Source organism: Chinchilla lanigera, unplaced genomic scaffold (assembly GCF_000276665.1).
Source record: "Chinchilla lanigera isolate Chin_1 unplaced genomic scaffold, ChiLan1.0 scaffold00051, whole genome shotgun sequence".
NCBI lineage: Eukaryota > Metazoa > Chordata > Mammalia > Rodentia > Chinchillidae > Chinchilla > Chinchilla lanigera.
Window position 1 is genome coordinate 2,653,410 of NW_004955452.1, and position 19,503 is coordinate 2,672,912.

A 19,503-nucleotide genomic window follows, 5' to 3' on the forward strand; every position below is an offset into this window, starting at 1 on the left:
CTTGATCGGTTCTAGCCTCCTAATTAGTCTCCTGCCTGCCTCCAGGGACATCAGGTTTATTTAGATAGACTTGAAAAGAGCAGAAATAAAATGTCTTCCAAAATGAAAATTCCATGTGGCCATCTGTGGATGGTTTCACTTTATTTTCTCAGTATGCTGACTCTTTGCTGATAGCTGTAACATTCTGAAAGAGAACGGCTTTGAAATCATATTCTTGGCCTCTTTAAAGCCCCTATTTGAACCTGCTTTAGAACGCTGAGTTTCTTTATGAAAGAAAATGATGTTTAAAAGGGTACATCTAAGTGTCTAAAAATATGAAACCACTGATCATGCAGAATTACTTCCAGACATTGAGACAATTATATATTATGAAAAATGATCCTGATCTTTGCGACAGAAAGACCAACCATCAAATCCTATAGCTCTCCAGGCTTTTAATGTGAAGATCTGGAAGAGCTCTCTGCGAGAGTCCTGGTTGCTAAGAACTTAATTCTTACAGAAAATACTAATGGTTCCCTGTTCATACCTTCTTTGTATTTGCACATTTATTTTGATATGTGCTCCCGCTTTTTGTTTTGTTCGTTTCCCGGCCTTTGGAAAACAGGGATGTCCCATTACATGTGTTGTGAGGACAAGTATAAACTGCTTATAGATGACGCTGTCCCTTCCAGAATTAGCTTGAAGTTGGAAACCCTGGGGGAAATCTGGTATTAACCCATACCTTTGCGTGTGGTATTCATTAGATTTTGAGCATTTCCTCTGAGTCAACCAGCCCTGAAGCTTCCCTGAGAGCGGTGCTGAGCAGATCCATGGAAAAATCAGTCTCGGCCGTTGAAATCTGTCACTTCCTGTGCAGTGTCCACAAATGTGTCCCAAGCCTGCAGCCCGTCATGCAGGAGTTGGCACAAATTGGTAAGGAACAGGGGGTTGGGGGCCCTATTAGGCCCCTAGGCTCACTCTTTATGGAGGAAAAGAGGCAACAGCTCATGTGAGGCTGTCGTACCTCGAGTTATTTACCCCTTTCATGTTCTCTGTCTCTATCAGCCAGAAGACAGATAGAAGATGGTGCTATTTGTGTTTATGGGGAGGTAAGATGACAGTGATACATATGCAGAGTTTTGGGGGCTCTCAAGTCTCCAGTCTCCTCTAAGAGTATTTAGAAAAGTTATAAAGCAAAGTAGAAAGAGAATCTCCAGAGCCACAAGGTTTCTCTTCTGTGCAGGTTTCCTTACTAAGGAAAATGGAGAGAAGGAAATGTGGAAGGTGAGTAATAAATTTCACCTTGAAGCCAATGACAAAGAAAATGAAAAGACTGCGGAAAATGACTGCCAGCCTGCAGAACAGAACGACCAGGGAGAGGCTGGTTCCTTGCCAGAACAACAAGAGAAAGACACTTCTGCCTCCCCAGACTCTGCCAAGAAGAGCTTCGTCTGTAAGGCCTGTGACAAGAGCTTCCATTTCTATTGCCGCCTGAAGGTGCACCTGAAGCGCTGCCGGGTGGCCAAGAGCAAACAGGTGCAGTGTAAGGACTGCAGCGAGACCAAGGATTCCAAGAAAGAACTGGAGAAGCATCAGCTGGAGGCCCACGGTGCAAATGGAGACCCTGAAGTCCCCAAAAAGAAGAAGAAGAGGCTCCCAGTGACGTGCGACCTCTGTGGAAGAGAATTTGCCCATGCCTCAGGTATGACCAAGAAGGCAAAGTCATGAGGATAATCACAGCAGATATTGTAGTTGGGATTCTAGCCTGACCCCTAGCTGTGTGCCATGGAATGTGGATAGGTTTAGAAAACAGAGCTGGTTCTTAAGAGGAAGGATAATATTTCCAGAACAGCATTGGCTCTGAAACCAGCTACCTGAGCATTGATTCCCCATCTGTTAAATTTCCCATCTGGTACCACTTACTTTTTGAATTGTCAGGGAAGTTTAAGATAACAGAGCTGAACCCCTACTGTAGTGCCTGCTGTAGTTAGCACACTGTAACTTAGAAGTTACTACTACTGTTACTTAGTAACAGTAAACAGCTGAATCTTAGGTTTCCATGCACCACTTGCTTCTTGGTAATAAATAAGAAGTCACAGAAACCATGGGGAATGTAGTCAGAACTTTTTCCCTTGTCTGAGATGTTGGGTAAGCCTAATGAAACATGAAAGTGAGTTTTGTTTGCCTCTTTCTGAACTGAACTGAGTGGCTGGGGTCTCTTTAAGAGAAAGAGTGGTTTCCACTGTGCTTCCTCTTGAAGCCTGGCGTGAGCCAGTGCTATTAGGCAGTGTTGCTGAGCTCCTGGCACTGACTGCTGGTCTCTCTCCTGTTCCCTTTCCCAGGCATGCAATACCATAAACTGACAGAGCACTTCGATGAGAAGCCTTTCTCCTGTGAGGAGTGTGGGGCCAAGTTCGCAGCCAATTCCACCCTAAAGAACCACCTCCGCCTGCACACTGGGGACCGCCCCTTCATGTGCAAGCACTGTCTCATGACCTTCACACAGGCCTCAGCCCTGGCCTACCACACTAAGAAGAAGCACTCGGAAGGTGAGACAGAGACACCCTTCCTGTCTCCTGCACACTTGCGCAGTGTGAGCTGCCGCAAACCCGCTTGGTGTCAGGCGCGATGTACGTGTCAGGAAAATGACAAACAAAACTAGAGCTCGTACTCTCGGTCCACACATGACTAGGCCTCCATCTGTGCCCAGGCGTGTCGAGTGCTTGCTGCAAGGGTTTCTGAGGAGAGGCTGGCCGGCATATCATTGTGACTTTGTAGTTACAGAATTTACATAGCCAGGAATTCTTTGAGCTTTGATGTGTCGTTAAGCATGAGAAAGACCTCCTGGAGCACCTGCTGTGGAGCGGGCAGTGCTAGATGCTGAGTGGCAAACTGGAATTCAGTGCTTCTGTAACCGATGAGCTGGGGTGGGAGGTGCAGAGCCAGTCGGAGTGCAGGTGGCCAGTAGTGTGATACGGAGGAATACCAGGACCCTGCAGCAGAGGGCAAAGGGCTTCTAGCCTAGTCAGAGGGGAGGAAGTGTGTTGTCAGGGGAGGTTTCTGGAGGGTCTAGGTATAGGTTGGAGCATGTATGGATAAGTAATAATGCCTCCATCCTCTCCCCTGCGTTGTTGCAATACCCTCCTAAGCAATTCCTTGCTCTTGGCATTTCCCTTGGTACTTTAAAAACTAAAGCACTTCAGGTCACTTCTCTGCTCAAAACTCTACAGTGGCTTTCATCTCACACAGTGTGGAATCTGAAGTCCTTCTGATAGCCTGCCAGGCCTTCCAAGATTAAGTTGCCTGATTCCTCTCTGACTTCCTCTCTCGTTACTCTCCCACTCCCTTATTTTGTTCTGCCCATTTTAGTTTCCTCAGCCCTGCCAGGCAGTTGCTCAAGGACTTGTGTTTTCACTGTTACTTTCTTGGGGCGCCTCCCTCTTCCTGCTTCACGTCCTCACCTTCCTCCAGGTTTCCCTCACACCCCACCTTCTCTGCGAGTCCTTCCCACCACCCTGGAGGGAATCTCAGCACCCAGCCTGCTCCCCGCATCTTTCTTCTCCGTAGTGCAGATTGTGTGATGGGGTCTACAGTACTAGTATAGTCTCCCCCTTTAGAGTAGAAGCTCTGTGAGGCGAGAGCTAATAGCACGCATGCACGCACACACACACATACTGAATTGAGGAACTTGGCAGTAGTCAGCCCCCAAATACTTGCTGATGAAAGCATTTCTTGAGTGCTATTCCCAGCACAGGGATATTATAAATGCATACACCCTGTGCTCGTGGAGCTTATACTCCAAGGAGTAAGACAGACATTAAATAAATGCGCAGTAGAAATCCAGAGTGTAGCCATTGCTGTGAAGGAAAATAAAACCAGATGAGCAGCCGAGAATGGCAGGGTAGGGAGTGCCATCAGCGATGCCTGTGAGGGAGGGTGTTAATTGTGGAACCCAGATACAGTGGGGGAGCCAGTAGATGGCCTAGGAGAGAAGGGCGTCAAGTGTAGAACCTGATCTCCAAAGTGGCAATGAGCTTTATCTGCTTGAGAGACCACGGAGAACTAGAAGGAGCTAAAGCAGAGCGTGAGGGGAGTGTGTTAAGAGCGAAGGCCAGGTACATCACTGAAGCCAGGTCCCACAGGGCCTCATAGCCAGGGGAAGACTTTCAGCTGTTGTATGAAGAAAGGCAGTTTTAATGCTGCTTTAACAAATTGCCAGAATAGTGGCTTAAAACAGCCCAAACATGTCATCTTTCCATTCTGGAGTCTGGAAGTTAAAAACTGGGTCTGGTGAGGCTAAAATCAAGGTTGCACAGAGTTGTGTTTCTTCTGATGGAGGCACTGGAGGAGGATCTGTTCCTTGCCTTTCCCAGCCTCAAGAGGCCACCCACAGTCCTTGGCTCATGGCCACATCACTCCAGCCTCTGCCTCTGTCACCATGGCTCCTCTGACTCCTTCCTCCCTCTGCCAGGACCTTCTGGATTCTGTTGGGCCATCTGAGGAATCCAGGATGATCTCTCCCTCACAAGATCCTTAACTCAGTCACAGGTCCCAAGTCTTCTGCCATGTGAGATAGCATTTAACAGGTTTCAGGGTTTAGGATACAGGCACCTTAGGGGCCCATTATTGTACTGACCACAGGAAGCCACAGGAGGTTTTGAGCAGAGGTATAACAGGGTGTGATTTACACTGTTAGCTCAGGCTGCTCTGGCCAGCGAACCAGTCCAGAGTGGGAGTTTAGTGGTGACAGAGGCAGGGGGAGGCAGTTGCAGTGGCCTAGACAAGGGAGGGCACTGTCACCTAGAGGTCTTAGTGGAGGTGAAAGAGTGTTCGGGTTGGAGGATGTGTTTTTGAAAGTAGAGGTAACGACTCACGATGGACTGGATGTGGGGGAAGAGGAATTACGAACGGCTGTGGGACTTGGGCACGAGCAGCAGAGTGAGGGACGCCTCCCTGAGTGAGAGAGTGTGGTGGGGGTCAGGAGCCCTGCTTTGATTAAGTCCATTTGAGATGCCTGGTCGAGCTCTGAAGGGAGAGGTAGAGCAGGCAGGGTTGGGAGGCTAAGTACAGAGTTTTAGGGGACGGTGGCGCTATTGATGTGCAGGGGGTCCAAGGCTCTGAGATGAGATCAGAGAGTAAGTGAGGGTAGAAAAGGTCAAGGACGAAGCCCCAGGCTTCTCAATTATTTCAGCTTTTGATTCAAGAAACCCCTTTGCCCTAGCAAAATCTTGTTTCAAACCAGTAGGTAAAATAAGAAAACGAGGCTGATTGCCCTGGTTAAAGTAGGGCCTAGGATCAGCGAGGGCTGGTCCGCAGCCTCACCTCCCTGATTGCTCTGCTTCCTCCCTCGGCGCATGAGGGAACTGGGAGGCTCAGCTGGCCTAGCCTTTCATTCCAATGCCAGCCCCCAGACTTGCCCTTTACCTGTTTTTCTAACACTCTTTGGTAGTGCAGCTACTACGTTCTCATTATGTGTGTGAGGAAGTCAAGAAACCAAGGGGTGTATAATAACTTCATTGTAAGTCCCTAGAAAAAGGCTTTAAGTTGGGTTTGGCTGGGGCAGCTTAGTGAAACCCTGTCTCAAAATATAAAAATGTTAAGAGAAGCTGAGAATTGTAGCTCAGTGCAAAGGCCCTGGGCTTCATCCCCAGTGCTGCCAAAAAGAGACTTATTCTTTTCTGAATCCATGTTTCACATTAGTATGCAGTCGCAAATCTACACTGTGTGTTTTGCAAGGTGGTATAAACTCACAAGGACGTATCTATTGGCCAAAAGTGGAATGACCATCATGGTGGTCTGATAAAGAGATGGGTTCTCTTGCATGATGAGAAGTCTGTCCCTGTCCCTCTGTACTGACCTTCTGTGTGATGGGCTGTGTTTATGCATTTGACAGGATGGGTCAGACCCCTCATCCAGTGTATTACAGATTGCCTGAAGTTTTAATGTCATTTCCCAGAGGACATTTCCCTGGTATGTTTCTTAGAATTTGATTTTGTAGGAATGCCATGTTTAGTGCTGGTTCTCATAAGCTCATGTATATTTGCAGGAAAAATGTATGCATGCCAATACTGTGATGCTGTGTTTGCCCAGTCCATCGAGCTGTCCCGCCACGTCAGGACTCACACCGGAGACAAACCATATGTCTGCAGGGACTGTGGCAAGGGCTTCCGGCAAGCCAATGGCCTCTCCATCCACCTGCACACCTTTCACAGTACGTACTGAGTTCAGAGGGGTCAGGCACTCGGGGCCAGGCTCGGCACTGAGAAAGCAAGTAGCAGTCATAACAGAGACGTCGCTCCACCAGAGCCAGGCCCCATTCAGGGCCCTCCCCTCCCTTAGTCTTCTACAAAGCCCACAGTCTCTCTTTCCTATTTCAGAAAGAATCCCATTCTAACATTCCTCTGTATGGTGCTGATTTTGCTCTGTCTAGGCCGTTTCTTGTCTTCCTCTTTAGCCCACCTGGCACTCTTTGGCCCAAACAGGCACAAATTGTATTTGAAGGAAACACCCGTGTAACCGACAAGCTCCCAGGATGCTGGAGTATTTCCATTAATCCTCTGAGATTCTGTTTTCTCCCCAACCTTCCTCCACTCTCATCATCTATTCATACCTGCCTTTTCCCATAGGAGCAAGCTTGACCTTATCTGAGATCATTCTACCATCCTCGGTAGCGCTGGGCATGTTCCCTTCAAAGCTTCCTGTTCAACCTTCTCTTGCAAGACTATTTATACAGTTGTACCTCAGGTCACAAACTTAATTGGTTCCGCAATTCTGGAGAAAATGGCCATGTTCATGTTCATGCAGAAAAGATGGTCACAGTCATCTTCATCACCTGTTGCAGTTTGCAAACAAAAACAAAATTTTGTCAGATGCTTCTGTTTGAAAACCAAATTGTTCATAAACAAACATTCGTGAACCAAGGTATCACTGTATTTCCCTCAGTACAATCTGTCCCTGTCTTTCTTCCTTTCTTCTAGAACTCATACAGACACGTACTTTTATTCAAAACATATTCACACATGTGCATGTGCAAAGGAAAAAAGAAATCCTGGGGTCCTTATTTTATTGTGTGGCTGGTCCCCTCGGGCCTTCTGCAGTCTCCCTTGTTAAAGCCAGAATGTAGGCAGTGTGTGGAATAGCAGGGAAATTGAAAACTTGGACTTTGAAATCACATAACGTTGGACATGAATCCTGACCCTTCCACTTACTTTTCTGGAGACCTTAAACAAATTTCTTTGCCTTGCTAAGCCTGTTAGGCCCCTTCCAGCTAGAGCAAATAACACAGTGCCACCACTTTGGATTGCTGTAAGAATTAAATAAGCATGTAAGCATGAAGTTCCGTGTCTGACACACAGAAGTGTTCAAAACATGCCAGCTATTATTATTAGTGATAAGAGCACCCCTGTCGGGTACCATCTGTCACTATCAGAGCTTGCTTAATTTGCAAGCCAGGTACCTTGTATATTCTCCTTGCCCTCCCTACTCCCTACCTGTATTCCCAGATACCAGCCTCTAACTTTGGTAAATATTGTCTAACAACACACGCTTTCTGTGAATACGTCTATGTCTGTTGTCATCCAGCCAACGGATTTTGCCAGAACGCCTATGTGTTCAGCATGGGAGTGGATACTGGGTCATGCAGGAGGAGTACAAAATGTGGCCCTTTCTCTCTAAGGAGTTACGAAGACTGTACAAAAAATCCAATTATAGTAGACTTGCAGATGGGTGGGATTTGGCTTGGATCCAGCACCACAATTTTAGTGTCCTCTTAACTTTCTAAGATGACATTGTGCTTTAGTCTTCTTTTCCTAGTAGCATCACATGAGAATCAGGAAGTGGCAGGAAGATGCTAATTTTCAGAATAGAGAGGACCTAAGATACTTTGCCATGCCCTGGAGTACTGTATATCATCATCTGGGGCCAGTATCCAGGCCCCTTTGTCCTTCAGACTTCATATACCCTCTCCCACTCCTTGCATTTCTGAGGGCCACATCATTGCTCATGGAAATCTGTGTCAAAGCATCTTAAAAGACAGTGCAAAACTGAGATTTCAAGAGCTGCTGTCCACACTATCCACAGGGAAACTAGTTAATGATACCAAATGCTGCTGCGTGTCAGAATTCCTGCATTAATCTGAGTCAGCACACACATAAGATTGGCGTGTGGGTTGAACCTTTTTTCTGGGTAACGGTTTATTATTAAAACATTTTGCTTTCTATTGCTTTTAAGAAGACCGAAGATTTCTGCCAACCACGTGATAAGTATATTCTCTATCAGTGCTACTTATGTTTGAGGTCACACTGAGAAGTTAGTGTGTCCAATTAAGCATATGGTTCAGAGCATGGGCTTGTGAATGAGGGCCATTTCCTAGTTATACGCTTGGGTAAAGTGCTGATTTAACTTTCTATACCTTGGTTTTTCCCAGCCTATAAAATAAGAATGGAATCTACTGACAGGGCTATTGGAAAGAGTAAGGGAGTTAAAATACACTTAGAACATGCCTCCATAAGGCACTTATTAAGTGCCATCTATGCAAAGGTTTTATTTTTGAATCTAAGGTGGGGAGCCAGGACGCACTCTTCATACTGCTGATGACAAAAAAATAGTGGTGCTAAGGTATGTTGGAAATCTCTACAGAGAACTACAAAACTCAAAATGCCACTGCAAACAGGAAGGGCAAGCGTACTACTCCTTGGGAAGTGGTGAAGTAGACTTTAACATTTAGGATATAAAATGAGGGATTAAGATGAACTCTTTGCTGCTGCGTGGATGCTTAATCCAGAAAGCTCAACACAGCCCAACTCCTAGGGTGAAGTAGGGGCCGTTGGCCTTGCTGCACTGACTTGGGGTCCCTGGAGTCTGTGACCCTGCCTGACATCTAAACAGCAACCGTGTTTCACTAATTGCTGCCTGTGCTGTTTTTCCCCCTCCTCCTCTTCCTCTTGCTGATGCCCTTCTTGGAACCAGACATCGAAGACCCTTATGACTGCAAGAAATGCAGGATGAGTTTCCCCACTCTGCAGGATCACCGGAAGCACATCCACGAGGTGCATTCCAAGGAATACCACCCCTGCCCCACGTGTGGGAAGATCTTTAGTGCCCCTTCCATGCTGGAGCGACACATGGTGACCCATGTTGGAGGGAAGCCCTTCAGCTGTGGGATCTGCAACAAGGCTTACCAGGTGACCTCCTGTGCCACTGGGAGCATCCCTCAGTGCCTGCCCCACTCTCCAGTTGGCTCCCTGATGTTCACATTTGTAACTCGCAGCTTGTCCCATGTTGTCTTTAAGAGGTGACAGTTTGTTTCTCCTGATGGACCGGCTGGGAGTGCAGCTCGGTGGTGTGTATGCTAGGCATGGAGGAGGCCCTGGGTTTGATCCCCAGACTCCAAAAGCTAAAAGGCAGCTTGTCATTCATATTCTCTGAGGAGATCTGGCCAGTGATGCAGTGGGGGCTGTAACTGGAGCAGAGTTCTTACACCTCTCTCTTAGACGTGAGCTTTGTCCTGAGCTGAATGCTGTCTTTCCCCTTGGATGCTCCTGCGCTATACTACCTGTTTCCAGGGATATGAGAGTGATAATGGGGAGCAAATCACCACCCAGAATTACTTTGTTGTTTGGCTTTTTTTAACTATCAAGGAAGGGCTCTGTGTTTTTACCTTGGAACTTGGCATGTAATTACAGTGAATCCCATATAGGACTAAAAAGAAACCTCATCTGCCAGAAACTGTCCCAGAAAGAAGTGTCCTTGCTGGTGCCTCTGAGGTGGAGGTATAGACAGAAGTGTAGCAGCTGATTTAGAAGTGGAAAGCCAGTGTTGTGTCAGGCCCTGTGCTGTGACATTTGCGTGACACAGCTGAGTAAGACCTGGGCTTGATCTCTAGGAGACCAAAAATTGTATGCAGTATTCTCAGTGCTGTTTTATTTATTTTTATTTATTATTTATTTATTTATTTAGGTCTTTTTAGAGACAGGGTCTCACTATGCAGCTCAGGCTGGCCTTGAGCTCACTTTATAGCCCGGGCTGGCCTCAAACTCACAAAGATCCTCCTGCCTCAGCCTCCCGAGTGCTGGGATTACAGGCGTGCATGCCCACCATGCCCGGCGTCAGTGCAGTTTTAGAACCTGGAGCAGAGAGGGATGCTTGCTTCTGGAGCCGTGGACTCTTCCTCCAGCAAGTTGCTCTGCTACACTGCTGGGCTTCTGGGAACCAGCGAGGCACATCACAGCCTGAAAAATAGATGTTTCAGGCCGGAGGCCAGGCTTAATCCTGCTCCTGTTTACCAACTGTGTGACCTTGGGCAAGTCATTTAATCCGTCTGTGCCTCAGCTTCCACCTCAGAGGAAGGATGCTAACATCCTCCATCAGCTTGTTGTAAGCAGTGAGGGCTTATAGAGGACTTAGCTCAGCCTGCCTGAGCGTCCTCTTCATGGGTTCCCAGTTGCCTTATTCCCACAGGCACCAGCTTCTCCTCAGCTCTACGCTCTGTGTGATGGGTAAGAGAGTGTGATTCTAGATCCACGAGTTTATCTCAGAACATGTTTTCTCTCTTGTAAGGCCCTCATGGGCTCTCTAGCTTGCTCGAACTTTCTAAGACCTAACATTTGCCAAATTCCTTATAGCAATTGTCTGGTTTGTGGTACCACAATCGGACCCACCACCCAGATGTGTTTGCTGCTCAGAACCATCGATCATCCAAGTTCTCGTCACTGCAGTGCAGTTCCTGTGATAAAACCTTTCCTAACACCATCGAGCATAAAAAGCATATCAAAGCGGAGCATGCAGGTGAGTTTGGGGGACCACAGAGCCAGTGTGAGCTGGTATGTGGGAGGGGCTTCTGTCCAGAAGTGCTGGCTTTGGTTCTGTGGTGTGCTATGCTGAGGTGATTGCACCTTTGGTCTCAGCACCCTGAAGGATGCCGCACCCATCTCTCAGTGGCAGTAGCTTGGGTGGCAGTGATTCCCACTCCTGGAATTCTAGAGCAGTGTGCTCCTGCCAGCCCGCAAGTAAGACCTAGTCACAGTATGTGGGAAGGGTATCGGCTTTGGTGGCAGACTTGCCTGGGGAGGAAATCCTGACTCCAACACTTACCAGCTGCATGACCTTGGCAAGTGACTTCTCTTTTCTGAGCCTGTTTCCTTCTCAGAATGGGAGTTATTAATACCTGCCTTGCAGATAAATTTGGACATAATCACAACAGCTGTCAGTTATAGAGCATTTCCTGTGTGTAGGGCGCCAGCCAAGCACTCCATGTGTATTTCCTCATTTATTCTCAAACCCTCTTTGCATCCAGACAGTCTGGACCAGATCAGTGTTCTTCACTACTGAGTTACACAAACCTTCCGGTTTAAGGTCCCTGGCACATGGTAGAAGATGATGTGGGCAGCGTCAGTCTCACCTGACACTCCTCTGGTCTTAGAGGGGCCATCCTTTTTCCTTTCGCCTCACTTTTTCCTCTGCACTTCACAGATCTGAAGTTCCACGAATGTGAGCAGTGTAAGGAGCTCTTCCCTACGCCAGCTCTGCTGCAGGTTCACATCAAGTGCCAGCATTCAGGTCAGTGTGCATGCCCTGGGCCAGACTGCCTAGGTGTGATCACTGCTGCGCTACCCAGTCACTTAGCTAGAAAGTGGGAGCAATTGTAGTACCCACCATATAGGGTAACTATGAAATATTACAGCCTCACACCAGTAAGTATCCCTTAAGTATTAGCGATGAGTATCACTGTTATTGCTGTATTTCATCAAATCTAAAATGCCAGTTATAAAATGCACCTTTTTGTTTGTTTGTTTTTTTGAGATAGCCTCTCACTGAGTCCCTAAGTTGCCCAGGCAGAGCTTTAGTGTGAAATCCTCCTGCCTCAGCCTCCCGTTCCCCACATAAAATGCACTATTTTTACTGAGCCATTAAGAAATAAAAAGTGCTATCAGTTAAATACCTTTTAATCACTTAGAATTTTTAGTTTAGCCTAAATGCTATTTTAGTCTTAATCTGACATCGATTTGAGGTCACTCACTCGTAAGTGCACAAGTGAAAACTAAAACACAGGAAATAAATTGGTTGAGGGAAGAATCCAGCTTCTCAGAGTAACTTTGGATTCCACTTTTGGACGTGCGTGTCTCTTCACCCAGTGTTTACCCTGCCATCAGAGCACTGGTGTTAGAGCCCAAAGCTGAAGGCCATTCCTTTGGTCTCTGAACATTATATAAACTAGACTGCTTTTGATTCCTGGTTTAGGAATGTACCTAACTCATCATCACTTACCTCCTCCCCGCAGAACATTTTGTTCCTATGAATTAAAAGTGCACGATAATCTGGTTTCTCTTCAGATCAAGTAAATCTTTAGCCTTTTAAAATTGCACCATCCTGTGTTAGGGGCTTTATTCCAGCCCCTAGACTCGCATCTTGTAAATCCAGAGGTTTGTGCACACACAGGTGTTGCAGCCACACCTGACTGCTGTCTGGCCCATAGCAGGTAGAGATGCCATCTGTTCCATCCGGGGATCTGAAAGTGCGCTCCTTAGAGTAATGAAAGATGGTGTCATCAGTGTCATTGGCCACCACTGAGTGAATAATGGGCTTCAGCCAGGGCAAAGTTAGCCTAAATCTAATGGTAATGAAACTGGACTTTGAGAGCCCCTCACTTGAAAGGGACCCTTCAAAGCTCTGCATCTAGTTCTGTATTTGTCATTTGTTCTGTATGTGTCCTTTTGTAAGGAAAGGCCCCTCCAAATGGCATGTGTTTCAGGCCTCCCAAAACCCAGCTCTGCCTCTCCTAAGTTTCATGCTCACTTCACATCTCCCTGCTCTGTCAGTCATTCCACCCGCAGCCCATCTCTTCTGCCTCCCCTTGTCCAGGGTCCCAGCCATTCAGGTGCTTGTACTGTGCAGCTACTTTCCGCTTCCCTGGAGCGCTGCAGCACCACGTCACCACAGAGCACTTCAAGCAGTCGGAGAGCACCTTCCCCTGCGAGCTCTGTGGGGAGCTCTTCACCTCCCAGGCGCAGCTGGACGGCCACCTGGAGTCTGAGCACCCAAAGGTGACTGGCATCGAAACCCAGGCAGCCACCTCCCAGATGGTGCAGGTGATTCTGGGGCCCCCGGGGACACAGATTGCGGTCACGGGGCCCCTAGGGGTTCTGTAGAGGTACCTCTGTCCCAACACTCAGTCTTACTCCCTGGGGCTTCTTCAGGGTCTGGGAGTGATACATTCATGATCTTAAGTGTCTCTGGACCTCTTATCAAACAGAACAGAAAGTTCTAGTCTCCTTGCAGCCCCTAAGATAGAGAATTTCCAGAAGTAGAAGGCTCTCTGTTTCCCTGCCCTGCTCACACACTCCCATCTTCTAAGAGATGCCTTGGTGTGTGCGAGGTATGCGGGAAACCTGACAGAGGGGTGGCCAGGCTCTTTGCTGGGCAGGGACTACTGCAGGTGAAGCCCACAGGTGGCTCCCCTAGCTAGACAGGCCCACATGCCTGGGCCTCTCCCCTTACCTGCTGAGAAGCCCACCTCTTCTCAGTGTTTTGAGCCTAAGCTTGACCCAGCCTCTGTGTTTCCCTGGTCTTCTCTTACCCTCCCTCCTTATCTGTAGAGAGAGCAGCAGAAAAGATGAAACAGCTCCGCCAGTTGTTAGTGACCTATAGGTGGGTTGGAGGGGAACTGTAAAGTGGTGGAGGCTTTAATCTATTGGATTGTCCCACTGCCCAGTCACATAGGTCAGTGACTTCATTCTTAAAGCCTACGGGAGACAGAGGGTAGGTCGGGTGGGCAGGACTCCAGGCAACACTCCTGTTGTCCTTTCCAGAGCCTCTCTGCTTTCCTCTTTTTATATTACAGTTCCTAGTAAAATGATCTGCATGGAGGGGCTCCAATCCTAAAATAAAGAAAACCTGTTTGAAAACTATGATCCCAGATAGCTGTTGATTAAATATCACAGTTGCTGTGTTCAATCCGTAGCACAGAGAAGTAGCTGAGCTTGGCTTCCACGCTTACGTGCTTGCGCTTCTCTCTTGGCTGGTTCTCAAGAGCAGGTGGCTGTGCCCTCTGGGAGCTCAGTGGTGTAAAAATATCCAGGGCATCATGCTGTGCTAGGGTCCACAGGTCAGAGCACCAACTTGGAGGTTCAGGAAGGAACAGGGCGTGCTTAACCATGGAAGAGTTCTCCTGGAGCCCAGAAGGCTGCTTTCAACAGATCATGCAGGTCTGGGAGGGGCATGTGTGACCTGAGGAGAGGGGGTACCCGCTCTTTCGGCCTGCTGAGCTGAACGAATAAGATACAGAAACCACAGTTCCTCCCTGCCTTCCTCTGAGACTTGGAAGGTGTGTACCCCAAGAAGGCTCTCAGCCCCCACAGGGGCCCAGTGATGCCACCCTGGCAGGCCTGGCTTCTGGCTAATCACCCATTGCCATGTTGCAGGCACAAGGCCACCCACCTACAGTGGCATTGCTCTTGCATGGCACTTTCCCCCTGCAGTGTCATCTTCAAGACAGGAACAGCCAGTGTGAGAAACTGAGCCAGTGTTCACTGGTGTGTAATCACACAGTCCAGCACCCCGAGATGGCATACTGAGCGAAATTATAGCAATTTAGTACACAGAGTTAAATTGTTTGCCTGCCTTCTCTTTTGCATCACTGGTGTGTTAGACTTCCCTCTTCCCATTAGGCACAAGTAATTGCTCTCCTCAGGTGAAAATATAAATATCATCATTACAGCATGAGATAGAAGCCATGTAAATTCTGGGGAGCTCACCATGGACACTGCCCAGAGCAACTCCCTGCTCTTTCCTTCTCAGGTGATCCAGACTTCAGAGCCGGCAGCCCCGACTGAGCAGGTGATCACCCTGGAGGAGACCCAGCTTGCTGGGTCACAGGTGTTTGTGACTTTGCCAGACTCTCAGGCATCTCAGACCGGCTCTGAGCTCGTGGCAGTGACTGTGGAGGATCTGCTGGATGGCACTGTGACCCTGATCTGTGGTGAGGCCAAGTGAGGGGCACGGCTGCTCACCAGCAGAGGGATCCTGTGTTTGCTTCCGAGCGGAAGCTCAGAAACCTGTCCTTTGTCCTTCCCTGCTGAGCTGGGTGGTGAGCTTCTTAGCCTAGCACCAGCCCACACGGTCTCACTCGAAGGACAGACAGAAGCTCCTTTGCCCTCACACCCAGTGTCTGCATCATGGATGCCGACAGTCTGTCCTGCATAACCAATAGCGTCCTTCTCACGGACTGTTGTTCGGACTTCTGTGCTACTGCCTTGGAAATAACCTGAAAGAACAGTGGGATGGGAGCTGAGCTCAGGGAGGTGTGACATGCCAGCAGCTCTTGGAGGACAGAAAGGCAGGTGGGGCACAGAGACCTGCCTATGCCTCTGGCCATTTAAAAATGAGAGAGAAGCACAGCAGACCCTGCAGGGCCCCAGCCTGAAGCACACTTGCCCTCCCTCGCTTGTCCCAGCCTCCCCTCTGCTCAGCTACATCTACTTCCTGTGCCTGTGCTCACACCAGCCACTAGGGTGGCAGCAGGACAGGTGGCAGTGTTAACAATGCCCTTATTTCCATGCCGGGTCCCACCTGGTCTATAGTAGTCAGCCCTCCTGGAACAGAGCCTTTGGTGTGTTTCTCCTGAGAGTGTTTCCTGCAAGGCCATCCAGCAGCGGATTGTCTCTGCCTGCTAGGGTGTTCTTCATGGCGTTCCCTAAAGGCTGCTGCTCACGGCTCTTCCATGTTCTCCCCATCCCCTTCCTCTAATCAAAGGCTAATACTGCCACCTGCCCCGGAGGCCTTGCTCGCTGGCTCCCTCTGGAGTTGGTGATGTTGCTAATGAACCTGCAGCCGGCAGGCCGCTTTGTGCCTGCACTCTGAGGAGCAGCAGGCTGCCGCCGGCTGTGCTCCTGCCACCAGGGAGCTTGCCTTGTGCATGGCCCACTCTCTGAGCTCTCCCAGCCTGCATGCTTACTGCAGGTCAGTGATCCTTCCAAGTCTGAATTTCACAAAGCCTTTTATCTTTAGTTCCTAAAATATAATCTGGTAATTAATGGTTTGTGGAATCCATTATGAAGTGCAATTAGATGGATATTGGTTCCTGCCGTTTAGAGAGAATGACTAGCATTTGTCTTCTTTTCCTTGATACCCAAAGGTTGGAGTAGGCTAGTGCAGTGTTTATACAGCAGGCAGGACCCCCTGCCACTTAGTGAGGCCTGACCCCTTGCAGAGGGGGCATCCAGCTGAATCGCTCACCCTCCAGCCACCCACTGGCAGGGATAAGCCCGCCCAGCCCGCCCCTTTTTCCATCAAGTGTGCCTGCATGGCTGTGTGCAGAGGCACACGGGGTTGAGTTTGGTCATAGGTGGGGCTTTATTGGTGCAGCAGGCACACAGGCAGGTGGGGCACAGCTAAAAGGGCTGAGGTAGAGCTTTAGCTCTGGCTGGTATTTTCAGGGGCTGGCGGTTGTCTTCACTGGTATTGGCTATGTGCAGGCTGTCCTGGCAACAGTGAGTTCCTGCGTAGGCCAGCTCAACCCAGCTGGCCCCAGCCAGCTGCTCCCACCGCCACTTGGGCTTGTCAGTTCTGGGATCTTCCCATCCCAGAGAGTAAGGGAAGTCTTTAAAGGAGAGGTGGCCTCAGAAGCCAAATACTGACCAGAAGATGGTGCTCAAGCCTTAGGACTTGGCCTCCCTGGGCAGCCCTCACGGTTTGTACCAAGGCTTTCCCCATGCTTAGGTTTTCCAGGTTCCCTGGGCTGGCAGACCTGGAAGCGCTTGATCTGCAAGTAGCAAAATGACTCTCCTCTTGGCTGGCACCATGTGGAACCCCTCTTAAAGACAGTAGAGTGGCACAGGCTTCCAGGCATTGGTGCCAAGCCCAACAGGTCAGAGTACGCCCCTCACAAGCTATAGGATGGTGGGAATTACACTGAGGGGCACCAAAACTTCTGCCTGCCAAAAAGCAAAGCAGTAACACATCAAGTGCTAAGGGCTTGTAGCAGCAAGTAAGCTGCTTCTTTTTAAGTCTTCTGAATAAAAATACCTGTAAGTTTTAAACCCAAGTGTCAGATCCTTTCCAGCACTGAGAAACCTTTCCTCAGGTTTCGGTGAGGGCCCAGATGGTGGCCAGCCGCGCTCTTTCTTCGGGATCACTGGACTCCTTGCTCACTGTGTGAAGAGCAGCGAAGTTGCATCAGCTGCTGGGCCACCAGATGCACTCACCCGCCACCCGGGGCAGGAGGCCCCGAGCAGCACAGCCCAGCTCTCCTGGCTCTGGGCAGGGTGCACACGGGTCTGTTCTGGGCCTGGCACCGGCTGAATGGGCCTCATCACTGGCTGACTGTGATTTCACAGTGCTGCTCTCTGGAGAAGATGTGGATTTTGTTGAAGAAAGACTTTTTAAGCTCTCCCCCTTCTGCTCAAGAGACCTCTAAACCGCTGCCATGGGGGACATTGTTAGTGGGTCTCCTTTGTCCGCACCGCTTGCCTTTACCATGGCGCTGATGGTCTGTAACACCACAGTCCGCCTGAAACGCACACAGTGTCATTCAGTGCTACGTGCGTAGGCTGGAGGAGCCTCCAGGCTTCTTGAAACATGTGGATTTGTTCAGGGCACCCCCCAAGCTTCCTCTGCTCCCAAGCTCAGGATCAAGCTGAATAGGTGGGAAAGACATGCAGTCTGACCATGGAAACCGTGGGATCAGTTAGGAAACAAGATTTGCCCATGATAGGTAAGTGAGACCGCAGGTCAGTGATAGAAGAGCTGGGCTTGTAGGCAGACAAGACTCTTGCTCCCCCAACACATGAGCAGAGCCTGGACCAGAGGGGCAACAACAGGGCAAGAACCAAGGTCTTTCCCCTTCTGTCTCACAGCTCTGTGTTTGGGAAACTGGTCCCCCTGAGGAAGCCGCTGACTTGCTGCTGATTGCAGAGGCGCCTCAGCCTCATCCCTCAGGCCAGAGCTCATGGTCAGGGCTGAGGGATGAAATGAGGTACACATGGTGGGTGGAGGAGACAGCGTCTCTGTTCTCTACTCCTGAGCCCAGAGTCTCAGAATCGGGGAAGGGTGCGGGCAGGAGCCTAAGAGTTCCTTCTCACCCCGGAGGCTCATGACGTGGGAGCTGTGCCTTAAAATTGCATGTGCCTGAGATCGCCGTACTGGTGAAGGGCAGGAGGGCACTGCTAGTCTCACCCAGAGTGCACAAGTGGACCTAGGGACAAGCAGCACTCCTGTTCCACTAGGACTAGAAAGCTGGACAGTGACAGAGAAGACTAGGATTTAATTAGACCTCCCAAAAAGAGTGTTCAACAGCTTGGCCGGTGCACCCCCAAATACTTGGGAGATAGGAAGAAAGTGGGAGTAAACGAAAGACTTAGAGTTGAAAGGAGGGTCAGAGGCAAGTTTGTTGTTTGTTGCCATAGAAACCTTGGGGCTGACAGGACTTAGACCAACAGCTCAGCAGCACAGCTGAAGCTACCTGGAAAGAAGATGTCTGTACTTTGGGGCCTGCATTGTTGAGGGGGAAGAAGACATTCCCTGGGCTGTTACATTGCCTCCAAGTTGGGGGAATGTCATGCTCTCCTTTAGCAAGGCCAGTCACACCTGTTTCTGTCACGGTCAGGACAACTGGCCACCGTGTGATACTGGATAAGTCGGGTTACGAACTATTTATCATGTTTAACATGCACTAATACATGTAATAAAATACGTACTTGGAAAGGACACTGTCTGCGTTTTGGGCAGACTGTGGTGTTACAGACCTGGGTTTCATTCGGTTCTGGGTAGCTGGTCGGGTGGGCACAGGCTTGAGGGGCCTGTGTTCCTGGGGACGCTGTGTGCCTTGGTGTGAGCATGGCCTCGGGAAAGTCGCCTGTCATGGAATCTCTTTTCCTACAGCCTCTTTCCAGAGGAGCAAGTGGAGGGCCGAGTTTGAGAGCCCAGGCTTTGGGGCCCTCCTACTAGATCCCTGCACACCGCCGTGCAAGCCTGGTCAGTGCTCTTTGAGTTCCCTCCTCCTGGCTCTCAGCAAACTGTTTCACTTCGTAGAACACAGGACAAATGGAAAGCCGGAGTTCAATGGATTTAGCGTAAAAATTTTAGTTGTTAATAAAGGTTTTTACCGACAAGCCAACCATTCCCTGTATTTTCTGACACTCTGTGTTTTCTTCTTTCCCTCTGAATCCTTAGGGGTCCTTAACACACACGCCGCTTTTCAGGTATCTCTTGACTCTCAGGTGCCCCCAAAGCACCAACGCTGAGCAGATAACCATAAAATAAGGAGAGATCTTTCCCAGTGAGCAACCGGAAATGTCACGTTGCTGACAGCCGACAAGGAGACGGGAGAAGCTCAGATAAGAGGTGCGCACTGCCGGTAGCAGCTGCCCAGCCTGTGGGGTGAGGAGGCCACTGAGTCCTGCAGCTCCGGGAGCTAAGCTCAGCTGAGGGCCCGGGAGGCTCTGTGCCCTTCCCCTTGGCCTGGTGCAGAGCCTCCTTCACAAGGGCGCAGCAGTGTCTGCGGAGAGAGCCTGTGGCTGCCCACGTCATCTT

The 19,503-nt window shown here is 49.4% G+C and overlaps 1 protein-coding gene across 6 annotated transcripts in view; it reads left to right on the forward strand.

Moving 5' to 3' along the window:
* Zbtb40 (zinc finger and BTB domain containing 40) overlaps window positions 1–19,087 on the forward strand; it is a 75,477-nt gene extending 56,390 nt beyond the window's left edge. For 4 of the 6 annotated variants that reach the window (XM_005394738.2, XM_005394740.2, XM_013519661.1 and 1 more), the window contains exons 10-18: window positions 744–912; window positions 1,223–1,681; window positions 2,322–2,528; window positions 6,026–6,190; window positions 8,947–9,161; window positions 10,602–10,764; window positions 11,449–11,535; window positions 12,838–13,064; window positions 14,773–19,087. In XM_005394738.2, the coding sequence (XP_005394795.1) occupies window positions 744–912; window positions 1,223–1,681; window positions 2,322–2,528; window positions 6,026–6,190; window positions 8,947–9,161; window positions 10,602–10,764; window positions 11,449–11,535; window positions 12,838–13,064; window positions 14,773–14,967 (1,887 nt within the window). In that variant the 3' untranslated portion in view covers window positions 14,968–19,087. The remainder of the gene's footprint in view (window positions 1–743; window positions 913–1,222; window positions 1,682–2,321; window positions 2,529–6,025; window positions 6,191–8,946; window positions 9,162–10,601; window positions 10,765–11,448; window positions 11,536–12,837; window positions 13,065–14,772) is intronic. The other 2 variants (XM_013519662.1, XM_005394741.2) reach the window with 2 other exon arrangements.
* Window positions 19,088–19,503: the final 416 nt, after the last annotated feature.